Raw genomic sequence first — 22,001 nt, 5'->3', positions numbered from 1 at the left:
ACTCTACCGTAGTGTTATCGACTTGCCAACAAGTAAGCAAAAGTGTGAATTCGCGCAGAGGCTATTCTTATCTCTAGCAAGGGCAATCTGTCTTACGAGGAGAGATTAAAAAGGTGACAGTTGATCCTGATCTAAAAAATCTGGGCAGAAAGGTCAGCAAGATCCGGGGACCCAGACCAGCGATCTCATCTTTGAGCTGAAAAAAATCAGCTTGGCTTGACGCCTTTCGCACACAAGGAATGAGCTCACTTGGCGAGAATTCTATCATCCGAGCGAAAAAGCTTATAGCTGACCGGTCCGATCAATGTGGAAGGTCTTGGGAGAAAGGCTATTCGGCTTGAGAGTGGAATTGGGAACCAAAATGTCTATTGTGCAAAGGAATGGAAGGACGGGGAGGAAGATATCACATAGTGTAGCAATTATAAAGATATCACGTTACTGAGCATCGTCTATAAGATATTCTTCGCTATCTTACTAGGTTGGATAGCCCCATACGCCCAAGCAAATCAGCAACAGATCAGATTTTCTCTCTGCGGCAAGCGATGGAAAAACTGTTGGAATCTGGACATCAGTTGCACCATCTAGTCATAGACTTCATCGCAGCCTATGATAGCATAGCCAGGGTAAAACTGTACACGGCCATGAGAGAATTCGGTATCCTGACGAAATTGATAAGACCGACTAAGCTGACCCTGACCAAAGTGCGAGGCCAGATAAAAGCAGCAGGATCACTCTCAAGACCATTCGACATCAACAACGGTCTACAACAATCATGCGTCCTCATGCCCTCGAGAAAGTGATCCGTGATACTGAGGTAAATGCAAGAGGTACGATCCTTTTTAAGTCCACCCTACTACTGGCTTATGCTGACGATATCGATATCATGAGAAGAACAATCCGAGACGTACAAACTGCCTTCATTCAGATCGAACAGGCGGTAATTGGCGCGAGATTTGGGCTGCACATCAATGAAGACAAGACTATTTTGTCTTGTCTATATATGGTGGCAACGTCAGCACCAAAAACCATCCAACCAACATCATCAAACCGCACTGGTCAAATGGGAAGACTACAATTTTCAGACCGTTGATAATTTCTCCTATTTGGGTTCGAAAATCGCAACCGATAATGGCTACGAATCAGCTTACAAAAACTGTTCCGCTCGAAACGTTTCACCATAGGGTCAAAGCTCTTACTGTACAGGACAATGGTCTTGCCAGTCCTCATGTATTCCTCGGAGACTTGGGTTCTTAGCAAGAAGAATTGCGAACTCTTGGCCGCGTTCGAGAGAAGAATCCTCCGAAGAATTTTTGGCCCCCTACATGAGGATGGACGTTTCCGTAGCCCACATAACGACAAAATCTATGAGCGATACCATGACCGTCCGGTTATGGATAAAATCCGGCTCAATATGTTACGGTCTGCGGGTCACTTAAACCGTATGGATGAGGATGATCCCACTCGGAAAGTCTATAAGGGCAATATCTATGGTAGAAAAAGAAGACGAGGCAGACTCTGCCTAAGATGGAGCAATGGCGTAGGTCAGGACGCCAGACTGCTTTTAGGGATATCGAATTGGTGGACCTCGGCGTAAAACCGGGATGTCTTGAGTTCCTTATTAAGACAGGACTAGACCGGATACCGGTTGTTGTCCAATGGTCATTTAGCTGTGGGATGGGGGTGTCGCATATGACGCATACTCTTGGAAATGCATAGTATGATTTCGTGTGTCCAAACTCTTGCCAGTTATGATATTGTATTCGGCCTTTTTATTTCATCGGTTTTTCAACTGTTGTCCTTCGATGTAAAAGGTGTCATTCTATTTATAACTTAAATAGGATGCGTTTCACCTTTGCGGAGTTTTTTTGATCCCGGTTGCAACTTCACCTTATTAGAGGCTGTACTATTCTGTATTGGGTCTGAATATTATTTACCGATCTTTTCCCTTTTCGAGAGCTTAATGCTTTTAATTACTACTATTAGCCCTTTGCTTCTTTGAAGCTGAAATGTTTAGTTAAAATCCTTTGCAGACTTTCCGATAGTTCTCTTCGCTGAAGGCCTCGACTTTTGCTTTGCCAACATTGTTTTTGTTCGTCGTCTGGGTTAAGGAATTAGCCAGTAACTGTTACGCTTGCATAAGTAAATTGGCCAAGTTTTGAATAATTTAGCATTCTCAGCTGAATGTCCTTTTACCTTGATCTCAGGATCCCCCTTGCCTTCAATGCGAAGAATGCTGAATCGGTTTTCTGAATGCTTCCTAGCCAGTAGTGTTTTAGCAATTTTTGCATAGATAGACTTGGATTTCTCATGTGGACGTGATTGGAGTGTACCTTTCTAACCCTGTCTGAACATTTTTCTAGTTGTCCTCGCCAGTCTTTACTTGAGTTTTGGGTAAAGATTCAATACTTGATTATTGTGTCTTCGATTGCCATCAGCGTTGGATATCGGCATAATTTAGATCTCCGACTATTTAGGCAGTTTGAATATGGTAAGGTGCCTGTACTTTCGCTGATCAAATTAATCCCAACACCAATATGATTAGAGGCTGTTCCCGGCAAATGTTCGCTTTGTGCTACTATATGGGATTAGCACATGGAAAATGACCACCACTGTTACTAAAAAACTCTAACATTTCATGAACTCGTATCTGCGTCGTGCCATCGAGTTGCTCAGCTTTGAGAAAATAACTAATGAAGAACTGGCAAGTGTGGCAGTGGGTAAGTTCGCACCATTGCGTACGCAATGAAAACCACTATTCCTGGATAGGAGACGAATAGCTCGCCCTAGAACGACGAAGTGTAGAATAGTACAGGAGTGTTAACTTCTTAGGAAATGCGTGGCGACAGTTAAAGTGCATTGAGAGAAATCGGCAGCGATGATATGTCTGTGTGGTCTACAGACATAGCCCCGCATAGGGGGTTCACGGTAACGATAAGACTTCCTAAATGACCCTTTTGCTTGCCAACGAGATATTGGCTCTTCACTATAAACAATCGTATAAAAGCAAATCTTCTAACTAGGGCTTGATAGTAGCAGTCATGAACCTTGCAATTGCATCATCAACTCGAGGGTAGAAATTTCAGAATCATTGATGCCATCCACCGTATAGAAATATATAGTCTATGCAGTAGACGTAATTCACCCAAGCAATTTGTTTCGATCTTCGTCGGACACATTACGCTAACGATGAGAGAAATGCTTCGTCTGCATGAAAAAGTATTCCTTCCAAGGTGACATGACAGTGTGGATCTTTTCAGTTCCATTACTTTGTCATACAGACCCCCTAGTGACAGTGTGATTGTATCACTGAGAGGAATGAAACTCATTAGACAGTTATGTGCGTAGATGAAAGCTACAAATTCAATTCAGATGAATTTAAATTAAAAACAGGACCTCAGTGAAAAAACCGTTGGCTTTGACTACAAAGTTAAATAAAATAATTTAAATTTGATACTTTAACGTTACACCAGGTACAGGCAAAAGGTCGAGGTTAAATTTTCCCAGATTCGCGGCTGTTAAAATAGCCGAAAAGTAAGGTTTCCTGGAAAACGAACCTTAAAAAGTACCTTCCCCATCAACCATTATCCAAATGGAGAGGCATCTTCCACGAATGAGGGACGACACGTGTATTTCCTTACTATGTACCTTTTCAGTGATTTCGGCCCTATAACCTCGGCGGTAAATGAAAGATAAAATTTCGCTATTCAATCTACGAGTATGTTCTAGATTTCGGTTCAATTCAGCAATGGCAGCAGTACACGAATAAAGATTGCAATGGGAATCATGAGATTACGGCATTCAATTCAGACGTATTTGAGAGACAGAACAGTGGGAGCTGTTCATTTATATTTCGCAGGTACGAACGCCAGCAGGAAGAGGGTCTTTAAAGTGATTCCAGCAGCATACAAATGAATTCTTCTCCTCTGGACCGAAAAACAATTTGTGGCAGATATTTGCATGACTATCGTTCCAATAAAAAAGGTTTTCGGCGATGTTATCGTAATGAATTTTCTCCTCCCGGAATCCGCACCAGGAGAGGGGAGATTAGAATTTTCATTAAAGCCGCAGACGTGAAAACTTGCTCGTTTTACGTTGTCCAAAGGAAATGTTAAAGTTTGGACTGACCGATTATTGAATTCTTACAATTTAGCACTTGCATACACATACCATTTGATAAAGATATAATTTCCGGTTCAGCTAAAATTATTTCTATGTAAAAATATACTACAGTGGGCTCTTGCCTCAAACCAATATTCACATCTGAGTGAACACTTTGCAATTTCAATCAGGACACAAGCCGATTCCTCCAGCTGCGGAAGGGATAATAAAACTTGATCCTTTTCTAATCAACTGTTTTTCTAATCAACTGGCCATTTCCGTATCTGACGACAAATGAAGTGTAAAAAGTAACTTTTTTTCCATATTATTATTTTGAAAATTTAATAAGGAGAAACAAGCATGATAAATCCCCTTCTTTTCGGCAATCGGTTTTATAGAAGTTCCCTCTCTAATTCAATGAATAGTGCATGAGGCTCCCACTGAATTGGAAAAAAGTATTGATTAGGCGAGTTTATCATCAACAAAAAGTTTTGTGGAGCTTTTCGTGGGAATAGGGAGGCCAAGATGAGGGAGGAGCTGTTTATTTGCGAAAACCGATGAGTTGTATGATGCGGTATATTGGGTCCTTCTTCAGTCAATGATTTACTAAATAGCAGAAAATTAATTATTGCGGGTGAAATATTTTTCCTTAGTTTGAAAACATCAAGTGGGGATTATTTCCGTGGTAATGTTCTGGTTCTTTAGTGGAGACTTCCAAAGAGGTTCCTGTTGGGTATTTTATGGGTGTGCTTATCACAGATGGTTTTGTATTTGTTAGCTATGGAGGAAAATGCTAGTTGGGTCCTACTCTTGGTAGAATTTAATTGGGGTAAGGTGCTATTTAAGCATTCTGTTTTATATAGGAAAAATCGATTTGAATATTTGTAATCACGGATAACAGACTCCAGTGTCTAAGCACAAATGTGCAAACCGATTACCAAACGGCTTTTAAGCCTCCAACGTAAAGTACATACTTTTCAAGTTTTAATTTTGCTTTTACAGTCAAATATTAAAAGGCATTTTTAGACACTCACATATGTCGGTAATGGAGGTAGTCCTGTGAGTTAAATTCACCCCTGCTTGTCGTAAGAGGCAACTAAAAAGGATAGAAATTCGTGGGGTGGCAACTTGCAAATTTTGAAACTTTATTGCCACGGAAACGTAAAAAATACCTCGGATAGGGACTGACCTCGTGGCTACGATTTCTGGCTATCGATTGGTTTTCGGAATGTGTAAACGCTCCTCGACAACGATAGCGGGTGTGCACAGAATGTTCGTTTTCCTTACTCTGAGCGGAAAGTCCAATGATGTGAGCTAGATATTGTCTGCCTAACCGAAGTAAGATGGTGGGACTCTGGAGAGTACTCCTTTCCCTATTGCCACACGACGCGAATCGGGTTTTTGGGGTGTTTCTGATGGCTACCACAAGCTACGATCTCTTAACCGGGGTAACATTGTGATCGAGATCTGAATATCAAGGTGGATGGGAAGGGAAGGAGGATGGGGAAGCACGGTTTTGGCGATCGTAACGATGATGATGGAATATTTTGGTCGGTTGTGTTTCAACTGGCCCTCACTGTAGGAGCGAACAGATCGACCACTTCGGGATTAGCAGTAGATTTAGGAACTGTCTTCTGGATATACGTAACAAGAAAGGTGCTAACGTCGGCTTCGAAAGGGATCACCATCTGATGGTCGCTTACGTTTGCTTCCGTGTTACGTCTGCCACTTTTCGTTGGGTTGGGGAACTGCGACACCCTAAGTTCAGCATCGACCGTTTGTATGACCCAGTTGTCGCTTGACAGTGGGAGAGCTATCTTGCTGATCGAACGGCAGATATACTGAGTAACCCGCCTATATATTAATGAGCATTGGGCTGTCACAAAAAATGCTCTTTTCTCGGGTGCTACATAGGTCGTTGAACATGTCCCGAAGGGGCGTCATAAGATCGTGGAAGCGGATCGATGAACAAAAGGGGCTAGAGGGGTCTATTGACTGCTGCAAACGATGGCGACCGTGACACGCTCGAACTGCAATACCATCTTGTGGGTGAAATGGCTAGTCACCGTAAGATATGGATACGGGCTGTTCCTCCAAGCAGAAGAAAAACCATTTCGGCCATCAATATACTAAAAACGGAGTAAAGATGCTGGTCTTGTTGATTTCGTCGCAGAATTACTTATCGCTGCAACTCCACTTACCGCTGATCTGCTACTTCCATTCGTAATGAAATCTTGGGAATCCAACATCTTTTTCAGAGAATGGAAGAAGGGCATGATCGTTAAGATTTCAAAGAAAAGCACCTGTTTTGAGTGTGACAATTGGAGGGGTATCTGTGTGCTCCCTGCTGTCCACTGCCCCAAAGATATAAGCTAAAATAATCCTGGAATGCCTCAAAGAACATTTCGAGTTTTTAATCCACAGAGAACAGGCTTGTTTCCGCTCTGGATTTTCCTGCATTGACTACATGAATACCCTACGGATAATTTTAAAACAATACGTGGAATTTAGACCTTCACTTCACCTGCTCTTCATCGATATTATTTCTTCTTGTTACTGATGTTCATCCTTGTCCGGAGGACGTGGAAGAATTCAATGGATTATGACATTTTTCCTCAAATATGTGTTTGCTCTCTCACCTGGTCGTGAACCTTGGCCAAATGGTCAATAAAACCAAGGTTCACCGTCTGGAGAGTCATCGCATTGTCCCCATCTGCATTAATGGCGAGAGCATTGAAAGCGTCGATCAATTTGCATATCTAAGAAAAGTGGTTTCTGCCGGCACGGTGGCACCGAACTGCCCAGCGTAACGACAGCGCTAGATACAGTTTCGCTACCCTGCCTAAAATCTGGATATGCAGTTATCTCAACACCAAGCTTAAGTTGAGACTGTTCTGTCTTAGTGTTGGTTCTATGTTACTACATGGGATTAGAATATGCAAAGTGAACTCCATTGGCACTCAAAAGCTCCAAGCCTTCTTCTTCTCTAAGCCATATGCTGAAACGAAAAACTTGGTCGGCACACAGGCCTGGCACTCGTACGCAATGTGATTGTAAGTCGGAAGTGACAGTGGGTACACTGGGTCACACAGGGGCACTTGGGGCAGAATAGTAGAGGAGCAATGTGGGGAGGAGTTGGGCTGAAGGACATTTTAAAGTAACCCCGAACCATAGCGTGTAGGTGTGGTTGGCTCATTATACCTTACCCCGGGGGTGAATAGCAATCATATATATGGGTATTGAGATTTAGAACGTTGAAAGGCCGTGTTCGTATGCCTTGTAATGGCCCTAAATGCAATACTTACTTAAATGCATACCCAAATTGTAAGACCGAAGTCATCTTACCAAGGAACTTCCTTTCTAAAATTTATTTCTTAATTCCCTCCACCAATGGTTGAATAAAATTCATACCGGTAAATTCTAGAGCAATTTTTTAAGTTCTCGATTTTTACACTGTAGAGATTCCGACTTCAAGGTTTTGTATTGTGATTTCAAATGTCATTTGAATTCATGTTTCCATTTAGTAGGGGACACCGATTTCGAGAAGGCGCTTGACAGCAGCTTCCACAAGTAGTGTATCCGGAGTGCTATACGCATTCTGGAAGAACCAATGTCCATTGTCAGAGCGATATATGGCTGCGCTGAGAAATTCCCGGTTTAAAGTTAAATTCGCCAGGGTTGTATTGTGTCACCGCTAGTTTTTCTTTTCGTTATCGGTGACGTTCTTCATGCCGCCTTGGCTGGAGAAATTGGGCAAGGGGATTTCATAGAGAGATGGATCCTGGCGAAAAATGACTCTGCATTTGGAGGCGAGCAGAGTGCAATTGAGATAAACCCTAACAAACGGTTTACAGTATGAATTTTCATTGAATTCTTCCTATTTGGATTAACGGCTAGAATGTGGCGGAGCACACAAAGGAGGAAAACGTTGCTGGCGCCACGATCTCTGCATTCGAGTCGTACCAGGATGGAATTGACACCTACGAGTTGACTTGGTCCGTGGTGGTAAAAAGTTGCCCAAGTTGAAAAACAATGATCAAAGTCCTGTGGGGTGAGGAGAACTGAACCGCGACAAACACCACAAAACGTACAAGTTTCAAAAGGCCTGCAAATATAGATGCGATGGTTGAAGGCCTAGCCTTCTCACAAACAATGTTTTACGGTGGTCTCGCAGAGGTGTCGTGTCATCCAAAGGAGAAGTGGGGAGATTTTAGTGGACGGATCGACACTTGGCGCAAAGTGTAAGTTACTGGAATTTCAATTTAAATTGTCACGGCATAGATCGTGATGATCTAGAAATGATTAAGTTCTTCTTTTTCTTAAGGGTTTGAAAATGTGAGAACCAGACGAAGTCTTTGATGGTGGATTGTCCCTATAAGGATAATATAGAGGAAAACTTCAACGTTGTCGTTGTTTTCTTCTTGATGGATACGCCTCCATGCCATTGATGATAAATTGATAATATACGTGATTGATAAATATACGTGATCCGCCTTGAGTGCAACCAATCTAGGGGTATTTGCCCGCTCTCTTCTGCCGCAAAAATTGTAGCTAGTTATCCTGCAGCGCATTAAGTAACATTTCGGAAGCTTAATCTTAATCTTAATCTTCGGATAATTTTGGGACAGTATGAGGAATTAAGATTTCCGCTTCAAATGCTCTCCATTGATTTCGACCAGGATTTTATCAGCGGGAACAGGGAGTGTATGCGGAATGCTATACGGAGGAGGAGCATTACAGAGAAACTGATAGCTATCATTAGAGCGACATATAATGGCACAAAATGTGTGCTGCATTGAAGTAAACCTTCAAAGAAATTTTAAATTCAAATTGGAGTGCATTCTGTTGTGCTGACACTATGCGTTTTTTTTATCAGTATCGTTTTATGTGCTGCCTTATGCGCAGGATGTAGAGGGTTTCATTGGATATGACATATTTCTTCAATAAACTCGAGTACGCCATTCGCTCTCTCCCCGAGCAATGGACTTTGGTTAAATGCCTTTGGGTTTGGATAGAGAAGAAAGCAGATAATTACCAACAAAACCAAGATTATCAACGTATTTTCCATCGCCTTCTCCTTATCTGGATTAATATAACCTCGAGGATGTCGATTATTTGTCTATGTTAGTAGCGTTATTGTTTCAAGTCGATTGGTTGAATAACTTTCGCATTATCGTGTAAGCCGATTTCAAAGATGTTGTTTTGGGTTAATCAATAAAATGTAGACCGACTATGTGGAGCAGAAACGTCTCTCTGTAACTGGATTTCATCGTATATATAAATGGATGGAAAATCCAAATGCAACTTTATTTTTTTTTATCGCGCATAGCTGTTTACGTTGTAAAAATACTTTTCAGGACAGAATATTCTTTTGGGCCTAATGACGATTTGGAGTTGCATCGGTCGCGGAAAAATGGCGAGAGGGGCGTCTTCGGTGGTATATCCACGTAATTCGTGTTGAGGAGAATTCACTTCATCATCATCAACGGCGTAACAACCGGTATCCGGTCTAGGCCTGGCTTAATAAGGAACTCCTGAAATGCCGGCTTTGCGCCGAGGCCCACCAATTCGATATCTCTAAAAGCTGTCCGGCGTCTTGACCTACGCCATCGCTTCATCTCAGGCAGGGTCTGCCTCGTCTTCTTTTTCTACCATAGATATTGCCCTTATCGACTTTTCGGGCTGGATCATCTTCATCCATTCGAATTAAGTGGATTCGGATTTTATTCACAACCTGACGGTCATACTATCGCTCGTCTCCCAGGAATACTTGAGGACTGGCAAGATCATTGTCTTTTACAGTAAGAGTTTTGACCCTATGGTGAGCGGAACAATTTTTGTAAGCTGAAATAGGCTCTGTTGGCTGCCAACAACTGTGCGTGTATTTCATTCTCGTAGCTGTTACCGGTTGTGACTTTCGAGAAATTATTAACGGTCTCAAAATCGTAGTCTCCTATCTTTATTCTTACCATTTGACCAGTGCGATTTGATGTTGTTGGTTGGTTGATTTTCGGTGCTGACTATGTCACCATATATTTCGTCTTGCCTTCATTAATGTGCAGCCCAAGATCTCGATCCGGCTGAAGGCAGTTTGTACGTCTCGGGTCATTTTTTCCATGATGTTGATACCGTCAGCATAGGTCAGTAGTTGGGTGGACTTAAAGAGGATCGTATCCCTCGCATTTAAATCAGTAGCACTGATCACTTTTTCCATTGCCAGTTTAAAGAGAACGTATGATAGGGCATCCAATTGTCTTAGGCCGTTGTTGATGTCGAATGGTCTTGAGAGTGATCCTGCTGCTTTTATCTGGCCTCGCACATTGGTCAGGGCCAGCCTAGTCAGTGTTATTAATTTCGTCCGGATATCGAATTCTCTCATGGCTGTGTACAGTTTTATTCTGGCTATGCTATCATAGGCGGCTTTAAAGGCGGTGCAGCTGATGTCCATAGTCCAACAGTTTTTCTATTGCTTGCTGTAGAGAGAAAATCTGATCTGTTGCTGATTTGCCTGGAGTGAAGCCTCTTTGGTATGGGCTAGTGATGTTCTGGCCATATGGGGCTATCTGACCCAGCAATCTTATAGATGGTACTCTGCAACATAATACCTCTATAATTGCTGCACTGTGTGATATCTCCCTTTTTATGTATGAGACAGATAATACATATTTGCTAGTCTGCAGGCATTGATTTGCTGTCCCACATCTTGAGCATCAGTTGATAAACCGCTTGGCGTAGTTGGTCGCGTCCATATTTAACTAATTCAGCTATAATTTCATTGGCTCCTGGTGACTTATGATTTTTAAGTCGATGAATTTGACGGACTTTTACTTGGTGCATTTGTCCGTCGTCTTCAGTTGACGGGACCGACCTCTAACTCGCCGATGTTCTGGTTGTTCAGCAGTTCACCAAAGTACCCAACCTATTGCTCCAATACGCCCATTCTGCTGGAAACCAGATTTCCCTCTTTGTCTCAGCAGGATGAGCATCGAGGTGTGTAAGACTTCATTCTGCTGACTTGTTGGTAAAACTTCCGCGGCTGATGTGATTGCTCCCTGTACTTTTCGAGTTCACAGACCTGTTGGGTTTCCCAGGCTTCTTTTTTCCGTCTGTGAAGTCACTTCTCCCCTCGCCGCAGTTCGTGATAAGTTTCCAAGCGTGCCCACGTTCTTCGAGAATGCAACACTACTGGGCATCTCTTCAGGTGGTCATCATTTGTTGTCAGGTGAAGATCATTTGTTGGTGCTTCATCTCCAGGATCTCTGGTGACTGCGGTTATTGTGGCATTCATTTCCCCCTTATAGGTGTTGCGGAGGGCTGTGCTGTGTATGGCTTGAGTTTTGACTCTCACCTGATTGTCAGAGTGAATTGTAGGTGGTGTTGTAATTCGAGCCCGGAGGACTATGTCAACTAGATAGGGTTCCGAGTCTATATTGACCCCCCTATGTGTTCTGCCATTCATCAAGGTTGCGAGGTGGCAGCGTTCGATCAACACGTGGTCAATATAGTTGAACGTGATCCCGTCTGGGGCTCCGGGCTCTGTCCCTACTTGGCTGTTAAAATCCACAAGTACGATTTTGATACCTGGGACAGGATTCGAGGGTTCGTTCTACTGCCGCATAGAAGGTATGCTTCTCTGACTCTACAGTCGCCTCTGTAGGGGCGTGGACGTTAATGAGGCTTATATTTCTAAACTTGCCTGATTTGATACAGTGTATGATGATGATAAAAAACCATCACGACTGCATTCGGATCAGGCAAATGATAGGCTAAAATGGCGCAACCGATCAAGTTGAGCCGATCGAGCTTGTGAATGGGGCAAAGGCCAAAGAAAAAGAGGTTGAAAAAGAATGGAAATGCTACTTTAGAATCAGGATCAAGGGCGCCACTCGCTTCGTAAGGAATAAGCCGTGAAAGTAACAAAGTAGAGAGATAAATTTAGGTATGAAAGCTGTTGTTGATTTTTTATACAAGAATATTTGGCTGGAAGATGATGGTTCAATTCCATGTCGTACTAACATTTTATCTCGTGGGAGGTAGTAATTTGACGTGAAAGAGGGCAATTTGCCCCCCATAACTTTGTTAATAATAGTAGGATTTCCACCATTCCAGTATGATGCTTCCTATTAAAGTCTGTCTCGCTGCAAAATTGTATGGACCTTAGATGAACTTTAGGGGGGTTCGGAGAAAATTTTCGAAATATAATAATTTGCCATCATTTTCTTTATTTGAGAAGAAATTCCAACGGGGAGTGTTTTGAGGTTTAGGAACCATGATTTCTGTCAGATTTTTTGGTTTTTGAGAGCGGATCCTTTAAATAATTGATTTCTTTCGGGCTCTTGCACTCCTCTTCTTTGCAGCCAATGTCAAAACTAATATCTTCTAGGAAAAGTACTAATCGAGATGTTTCATTTGATACTTCACATGATTATATTCGGTGAAAAAAATGTACACTCTCTTTTGCATGTATGAGGACCCCTCACCCATTTGAAACTCAACGTAGAACGATGTTATTCTCTGCATGTTCACAGTTTCCACTTTTCCGCCCAATTTGGTATTAGTAGGAGTAACCGTTTCTGAGGTAATGAGTGTGACAGACAGACGGACGGACATACTGATGGACGTATAAAGATTAATGTCATGTCGGCTGAATTTCTCACTCACACGATACACCGATACGAGAATTTCCAATCTCTGGTTAATTCCTTCTACAAATCAGTCAAAAATGAAGGCCAGAGGGAGAAAATGAAGTTTTCAATTTAAATGAAAGTCATTCGCAATGAGCACGGAAATCCATAAGTTTCATACGAGCATATTTAAAATTACGAACTTTCCGAAATTACCTATCGTGGAACTACGGATATTTCAGTTAATGCACCCTCTTGAACAAGGCATTCCTCTGAACAATAAAAAAAATATTTTCCGTTCCGCAACCACATCTGAACGCAAACAATCACTAAAAGAGCTGCACCTTCGTGATGAGAAATTAATTTCACAGCAGCTTCACTCCATTTTCACAAAGCCCTATTTACATCTCATTCCGCCGATGAAGCATTTCCCATACTTTGTTTCATCCTAGCGTCATTTTTCTGGTGAAAGAAGGATATTCGAGACGAGGTGCGGTGCTGGAAAATTATTATTGCAACGCGAGCGCTTTGAATTGTATGCAGAAATCGGGCGGATACATGCCTCGATAGTGTTTCTATGGGACAAGGGACGATTGGAATATGTTTTTTACAAGGATGAAAGCAAAATTTTAATTTATTTGGTATGCGACTAACGTTTGAGAGACCCCTTTGAAAAATTGTTACTGAGGCAAGCGGCGAGTGATGATAAAAGCAACTGAGGATCTTAATTCCAAACCTGCTGGCTTTCCTTTTTATGTTATCAAAGCCTTGTTCAACTCTTTTCTCCCTTTCCGGTCTCAAGTGCCAAATTACCACTAAGTCTGTGAAAGCTTTCCGCACGTAATTTCTTGTTTAATAATTATAAACAACATTATCTCTATGTAATTGCAGAAATGTGACTGCAAATGAAATTCAATCTTCTTACCTCCTACATTTATTATCCTTGTCCCAATGTCTCCTTACAGCAACATCATAAACAATCAAGTCGAAGCACGTGCTCTCGAAAATATTAATGTGTTTTCTCTTCCAGTGTGGAGATAAAATAACTTTTTTTGTGGCGGAGGATAGCATCCAGACACCAGGTGAGATGAGGTGGAGACGTTAAAAGATTGCTGCTCCGTAGATTCTCTGACATTCCTCCGTTTTGCCATTTTAGTCCTTGTTTTTCCGACTCAGACTCTTTGTGCCTGACTTCTCGGCGTGTATTAATATTCCACTCGATGTTCCAAAGGTTGATACCTTTATATCGAATTTACCATCCAGACTGATTGCCTGAGCCATTAATTTGGCGTGTTCGATGCTTGAGTCGCTTAGCCTGTAGACGAGTAATGAGAGAAAATTAAATTAGTTGGACTGAAGTTCGATGGAACGATTGGGTGGACGTACAGGATTAATGCTCTGTTTTTTGCAATGTCCTGGAGGGTATTTAAATGGTTTGCTGTTGGATGAACGGGAATGGAATCCTTTTAAAAAATCATAAATAATCATTTTGAGGCGCAGAATTCCGCTGGATCTTGATCCGTCCGAACATGAGATTTTACATTAATTAATGTTTAATATTAATGGGGCCAATAGGACAGAATAATGACCAATTATGCATTTCGCTTGCTTACAAAGAACTGTTTAAGTACTGACATTTTCAGACTTTATTAATTGTTTATTAATAATAAATGGTCGTACATTGTAATCGCGTCAACCGGCAGAAGGCAGAGGCAGAAATAACACAGCGATTATTGGGGAAGAGCGTAATTTCGCGGTTATTCAAACGTTTCGGTTTTCTGTGTAGGAACCATAATTGAATTGGGGGTTCCAAATATTACTTTCAGCTGAATACCGCTTGGAAATCCAATACTTAGTCTTTAGCAGCTGGGGCTGGTAATTTTTTTAAAATTAGCCCTTTGTGAAGTTCCTAGTATTTCAACGCAGTTCAACAATCATTGAATAATTGACAAATAAATACCAGGAATAGTTGAGAGCAATGAAAAATTGATCACTTTTTAAAAATTTGAAAAGGAGCTTGAAACAAGCACACTTGGCAATCGGAGTTCTACGTAAACATTCAAATTGCATTGTATTATGTTCATGCATGTTGAATATTGAATAATTTAAAAAACTGCGGGATTTTCCGAATTCGTATTCAGTTTGAGTTCCGAGCTGCATTGCAGCTAAGGTAAACTTTTCGAGCATTGTTGTGAAATCACATTCACATGCGAAAACAATTGTGTATTATTGAAACCATTCAGAATATTGAATATTGAAAAGAAAGGTACTATGTGATTCAGTATTGATGAAATTTGGAAATTTTCAGACATGTCAGAAGAAACCTTGAGTTAATAACAATAATACTGTCAAGGCAAGTCGCACTACATGTTAAAAGAACTATTGACCCGTTTTCTTGGTTACAGTATACCTATTAACTATACTACGTCGTTCTAGCTTATAACGGACCTAGTTTCCACAAGCGCCGGACACTGTCACTCCTATAGAATCTATAGGCAGTGTCCGTAGATATCGCTACCTTCCCCAGGTGATAATTTAGCGGAGTGTGTTCTTAGCGAAGTTTAAACAATCTTTCAAGCGCTTGGGTTCGTATCCCCCATGAGCACTCTGGACTGTTCCATTCCTGGTAAATTCTCCCAGTATCGTTTCCTCAGACGTTCCTCTTCGTTTTTCAGTTTAGTAGCTTGGAACCCATTTCCGAGTCCACACAATGGCTTTCGCCCGTGTAACGGCGTCCTTGCTCTTTTCATGGCCAGATCGTCTGCTGTCTCATTGCTTTCTAACCCAATGTAGTTTGGAACGCAGAGCATCCACACCATATTGATCAAGCCGAGCGTGTTCAGTCTGTTAAGTTTGAAATTCTCCTGATACGACTTAAATGCTTAAACAACTGCTTGGCTGCCGGCTAGAATAGCAATGTTCTGCCTTCTATAGCTTGAGTTAGGGTAAATATATTTTATTTAAACTAAACCAAACAAGGCATATACATGCAGTGTATTATAATATAATAATAGCTCCGCCGTAGCCGGTCCCAAGCTTGGTTGTGAAAGGAATGGATAGCTTCAGTCTCAATGGCTGTACGCCATCGCAGCGTCTCAGGGTATGGGAGAGGAAAGGGCAGGCACTTTGCAGTCTTGCAGATAACTTACTGAGGAAGCTATCCAGCTAGGGATAAAATGCACTACCAAAAATGAGAAGAACAATTCTGAGGTCCGGTACGGATAACTGGCGGGAGTCGTCTGACTTGGCGACTGGGTCGGGCACGGCGTCGAAACCGCTAGTCGTGAGGCGGTTCGACGTCTAGGCGCCACGGTGACCAAGAGCATTGCTTCGCCTGCGTCTTACCGCAGTCTTGCAGATAACTTACTGAGGAAGCTATCCAGCTAGGGATAAAATGCACTACCAAAAATGAGAAGAACAATTCTGAGGTCCGGTACGGATAACTGGCGGGAGTCGTCTGACTTGGTGACTGGGTCGGGCACGGCGTCGAAACCGCTAGTAGTGAGGCGGTTCGACGTCTAGGCGCCACGGTGACCAAGAGCATTGCTTCGCCTGCGTCTTACCGCCCCTTATTGCACCAGAGATTCGTCGAGCGTTTCCCGGAATTCGCGTGACTGTGCAGCGAGTCGCAGACCAGTACCGCTTTATTACTCGCAACGACACAATCCCGGCCACCATCAGGCAGCGTGTTCGATTTGAGGTCATTGGGGAAACTGGTGACCAAGTGTCGATGGGGGCAGAGACGGCATCAACAACACCACGCCGCACTGCAGGTAACAGTTTCAGTACTCGCCGAAGCACTCTTCTCCACCGTCCAGCTGAGGTTTCTGCTGAGTTTCGGCACGAGTTCCACAGAACGTATTCTTGGAAATGGATCCTTTGCATAGACCAGGTACTTCCAGGCTCTATGCATCTCCAGCAACTAGGAGAATTCTATTTCAATTCAATGATGAGATTGCATCTCGACTGTGTGCTGATATGTCGTTGCTGCAACTACAATCACTTATGTATTGTGGTGCAGTTATGGCTGTCAGATTACACGGTCAGAAGATTTGCTTTCGTGTTATTGGTTTGAGTGGCCAAAGAGATCCACCATGGAAAATTCGTCTGGAACGTCGGCGGGACTTACTAAGACAGGACATTGATACACTGATTCAGATCAGCACTGGCAATGCCAGCAGACGGGTGAGAAATAAACTGCAGAGGGTTTACCGGAGGTATGTCATCTCCAGTGAAACACCCGTAGTTGAAATTCTGGATATACTAAAGCAGAAACTGTCTGTCATATGCAGTGGGTTACGATGGTATGGCGAAAGTCATTCCATACGTGTCCAGAATGCAACCAGCGGAGATTTCAGATCACTCATCGAATCCCAGCAGAGCGTCCAGCCCGTAGAGTATTCCCTAACGGAAGCGAGAGAATATCAGTGTGTGCTTTGGGGGTTACCCGCTTAGCATACTGAGTGGAGCCAATACGCCTGCCATGAATTTTGCGGATGTTGCCGAAAAGGAAGTTCGACGAGCCATAAACGTCTCGAAGAACTGGAGGGGTCCTGGTCTGGATTGGGTGCAGAATTTCTGGTATAAGAAATTTACCAGCGTATACAGTCAATTGGCATACAGCATAAATCAGGTCATGAGTCGGTCGGAGGAATTTCCACCTTTCCTCCCTGCGGGAATTACCTAGCTTGTCCCTAAAAAATAATTAAGTTTTTGGCGCACAACCTTATCAGTGCGTTCATCCGAGGGTGCCTATACCTCAGAGCCCAGCTGTATACAGAGAGGCATTTTTAAGGGGGATTCCTTGAGTCATAGGCATGTTCAGCCGTTATGTTCAGATGAAATTTGAATTGGACAAGTGTCGGAATCCAAGCCATCCGCAAAGGTCATCACGAGCCGCATGCCGGACATAGTATTGGTGACTTCCATATCGAAGCCAAGACCCAGACAGACTTCTAGGAATTCTGCAAGGAGCCCATACTCGAGTTGGTGATCTGAAGGATGCTCTGTTGCCCGAATTCCTGTGATGTGTAAAGCTGGTACTGAAATCGCATCTCTCGCGGAAGAATAAGATAACCGCATTGAATGTATTCGCTACTCCTTCACTGGCTTATGCATTCGGATTATTGCCGTGGACAAAAAACAATCTAGAAATCGTCCAGCGGGGGATACATTATTCAAACTTGTCAATATCGAACCTGATAGCTGGAGCGAGCTTCCTACTCATATCAGTTGCTATCCGGCATCGATATTTTACTTTGGCCAGATATTGTTCGTCATTGTAATAGTCCTATCTGGTGAGGCGCATATTCTTTTCAGGATTCAGCGATGTGATCGTATTTTTGGTATAATTCTATAAATTTGTTTCCATTCTCATCGGCAGTTTTACGGTGAAACAGCTCTTCACCTTCACGATGTTCGAGCGCGGTGAATCGAAAACTGCCTTAAGGCGACTGAATAAGTCGTCTTTTATTGGGCCGGGTTTGTCTTCTGTTGGGGCATATACACTGATTCTCTATTTGATTGATTTGAATTCTGTGATGTTGCCGACAAAAGCTATATGCAGCTACTGCTACTGCTTTGCATTATTCAAGGCTTAACAACGTGGAGGTTAGAATGGGATATGTTATTGGGGCTGTAGGCGTTCGGCCAGCGCAGCGTACATCACCCAGATATTTTTGCTCCGTACAAATGGCACTGGAAAAGGCGGATTACTATGTGCGGCGTCGAGCCAGGAACACGAAGGTGAAAGCATTCTGCTACACGAAACCGGACGGCACCTGGATCTAGTCGACGCGGCCAGCGAGCTGTTAGGGGATATGAAAATCGATCGAGACTGACGAACCCCCTACGCAAGCAGATCATGCCAAAATAAATGTCCACCACTCGAAGTGCGCTTCGGCTTATCTACTGGTCTTTTTCCTAAGGGAAAATATCGACTTCGCATTAATACATGAGCCCTGGATTGGAGGAGGTCAAATCATCGAAGAGCTCCAGAGTAAATATCATAATTTAATTCACAACGCATGAGACATTGTTCGGGAAAGACCTTAATATACATTATCAACAGGAAGAGCCTACTGGACGATTTTCTGTGTCCGGACCTGAGTTCCAGCGACCTAACCGTGGTCAAACTGGAACAGCCGGAAGCTTATGACACATCCATCATCGCAGCAATGCGGGCCAACTTGTTGATAGGCTGAGACGTCAATACAAAGCATTTGCTTTAGGGCCGGTCGGAAATCAACGAAAGATGTGAGGCATTCTTCGATTTTATTATTAATATAAAATTATCGGTAACAGAGGCAGGTTTTCAGGTTCTCAGCTCAGATAATTGTGACGATTTGGAGAAGGTCCTTGATACGATACTACTAACCGACAATGAGATTTTTAGAGTGGAGTAGCACTGGAGAGTGTCTGACCAAGGATCCTTCTTAGATCACATTTGGATACTTCAGTGACACCAAAAGGAACGATTGGAGGAAATTTAGTCAGGTTATAAAGAACAAACTCTCTGGCGCGCAAATTGGTAAAGTTGGCACGATAGACGATAAGGGTCAGAATCTTCTGGTGCAACTCTGGGGCAGCTGGTTCGGGCGCATTTCCCCGCGAGCGAGGAGGATTGCGAGTTGGAACCTTGTTTGGAGGATATGCAGCCCTTGACGCGTAAGAGTATCAAATCAGTAATTAAGCGACTGGACTATAAATGGCCGCTCCGCATATAAATCTACGGATCCAGATGGCATAATGCCAATTATACAACAGAAACAGTAGTAAAGGGTTGCGCCGTACCGTTTCGAGATTTACCGGAGGTGTATCTTTTTAGGGTGCGTACCACAGTCTTGGATATTTGGACGAGTGGTTTTGGTACCAACAGCGGGCAGGTACGGTCATAACTCCGCGGAGGACTTTCGACCAATCAGCCTCACTTCTTTCGTGTTGAAGACCCTAGAGCGCGTCCTGGACATTCATTTGAGAAAAAGCCACAGAAACCGCTCTCCACGAGGTAATTGGTACGGTTGAATGGACAGTGCAGTAGACCTTAGCTGCCTTCTTGGGTATAGAGGCAGCATTTAACAATGATAGTATCAACGCCATTTGGGAAGCTTTACCCAGTGTAGGATTGGAGGGATATCTTACGCATTGGATAATATCCATGGTAAGAACTAGGATAATCCTTGACCAGAGTTGTGAGCAGAGGGACCTCTTGGTGTGGCGCCATCTGGTTGGTCTTTGCCCCTTGCTCTTACCAGAGCAGTCATAGTCTCAGGAATTTGTGGCATTAAAATGACGTACCACAGCATTAATTGGGCTCGTTGGAGTGGTCATAGGTAGCTACCTACCCTAACAACGTACTTGTTGAGGATTGCAAGTGCCCAATCTGTAAAACTTCTTCAGAAATATACTATCCTCTTTATGAAATGCGTCACGATGGTGAGAAAGGTTCAAAGCATGTTTTCCTTCATTGGCTGCTAGGATACACGACGCTTTTTATTGAAACGCCAATCCTAGAAATGTTAGAGTTGAAGAAAGTTCGGAATACAATGAATGAAATCATCAGCTTTATACAAGATGAACTGACGGAGAGAACATGGAGTACAAAGTGGGGAAGGGGGTGATTTCTTAAGTGGAGTGGAGTTTGTGGAGCTATTATACACGTTACCTGAAGCACTTAGCAGTGCTGATAACAATAGGGCGGAAATATGATTAGCGTTTTACGGTCGCAGCTTTACAACCCCCGTAAATGTATATGGTATTAGTAGCCTCTACCTGAGAATTCAAACACTGCAAGCTTGGCAAAATCAATGTAGAATTTCTGTTATTGTTAAATGTTGTGATTTCCACTTCATTATTCTGTAATTGTAATTGTCACTCAAGTGCAGCCTTGCTTTTTTATGCAGATGCAACACTGATGAATCATGTCCAAAATACGTAAATGGAGTGGAATAGGGAGAGTGGGTTGACTATATTTTAATGAAAAGTCTGTCTAGCGTTAATTTGGAAGAAATGGTTTTCTGCAAATCAAGCCTAATTGAAAATATCGTAGTATGTACTTTCGTTCATAGGAGATAATAAAACGGTCATTTTTTACGAAGAACGTGAACAGATTAATAAACAAACTAGGTCTCCCCAATTCTTTGAAAATGAGCGAATAAAACTGAACGTGAAGCATCTTAAACAATAGCAGTATGTGTAGCCTCTAAAATCCCATCAATTGCAGTATGTATTGCTACCCGAAGGACTTGCTCAGAATTACAATGTGGACATCTTAGGACCACTTCACAAAATGAAATACTGTTTACTTGCCACCCATCAAGGTCACGAATTACATATATAGAATAACAGATGTACGTACTTGATATCAATTTCATATCCCTTCAGGTCCAGAACGGCGTTTCCGATAGCTGTAATTTGATCCTCCCGTTTGGTCGACAAACTGATTCCAAGCCAACGTAACTGCGGCAATGACGATATAAAGGAGTGTAGGAGCTGCGATTCGATACGGAGCTTTTTTGGTCGGTCCAATACAGATATTCCATCCAATTTAAGATGACTTAACGGACTATTACGAATACATTTCGATAAGGTTTTGAGTGTTTTCGATGCGTCGTCGAAATGGATTACCCAATTACATATTTTCAATGTATTGAGGAGGCTAAATAGGACAAAATGGGATATGAAAAGAGAGAAGAACGTGATTAGATTCAAATTACTCCTTGTTAAGTTAGGGTGGAATTGGGGTGATTATATTTCAACTATTAATCAATTCTCATTGAAATAATAGCTTAAAAATATGGTAACGAATGGAATTGTATATATTTCTCCAATGAGAATTATTTTAGTTAATAAGGCGCAAACTTACCTAAAATATGTGTGTAATGTTTGGAAGAAGTTGATAAGGGATTTATCGTCGATTATCATGGGAGATGTGATGGAACCTCCCAAGCCAGAACGTGCTGGAGCTGATAGGTCCAGCTCCCTCAAACATGGAAAGCCGCTAACGAAGTTTAGAAGTTGTGGTCCTCTTATAGGTATTGAATCAGCCATCATCGCCTGTGCACCGGCCATTTTCAACACCACGACCGACCTGGATTCGAATGCATGTGCAACTTTGGCAGTGCTGCTGCAGATACCGATTTGCAAACGACAATTACAAAGACTTAGCTCGCGAATCGATGTAAGCGATAAGAAAGCGCGAATAATGGATAACGTTGATGGATTCTATAGTGAAGAATGCACTGGTTAATATTTTTTTAATTCTGCAAATACCAGAATTCT

At 42.5% G+C, this 22,001-nt stretch overlaps 1 protein-coding gene across 2 annotated transcripts in view; it reads right to left on the bottom strand.

Moving 5' to 3' along the window:
• LOC119652286 overlaps positions 1-22,001 on the bottom strand; it is a 315,864-nt gene that overhangs the window by 4,971 nt on the left and 288,892 nt on the right. For both annotated transcript variants that reach the window (XM_038056281.1, XM_038056282.1), the window contains exons 13-15: positions 21,586-21,944; positions 21,079-21,378; positions 13,648-14,037 (exon numbers count right to left, since the gene is read on the bottom strand). In XM_038056281.1, the coding sequence (XP_037912209.1) occupies positions 13,875-14,037; positions 21,079-21,378; positions 21,586-21,944 (822 nt within the window). In that variant the 3' untranslated portion in view covers positions 13,648-13,874. The remainder of the gene's footprint in view (positions 1-13,647; positions 14,038-21,078; positions 21,379-21,585; positions 21,945-22,001) is intronic.

This window comes from Hermetia illucens, chromosome 3 (genome assembly GCF_905115235.1).
Source record: "Hermetia illucens chromosome 3, iHerIll2.2.curated.20191125, whole genome shotgun sequence".
Classification (NCBI taxonomy): Eukaryota; Metazoa; Arthropoda; class Insecta; order Diptera; family Stratiomyidae; genus Hermetia; species Hermetia illucens.
The sequence above is the reverse complement of the archived record's forward strand: the minus strand, read 5'-3'. Positions and strand labels throughout refer to the sequence as shown.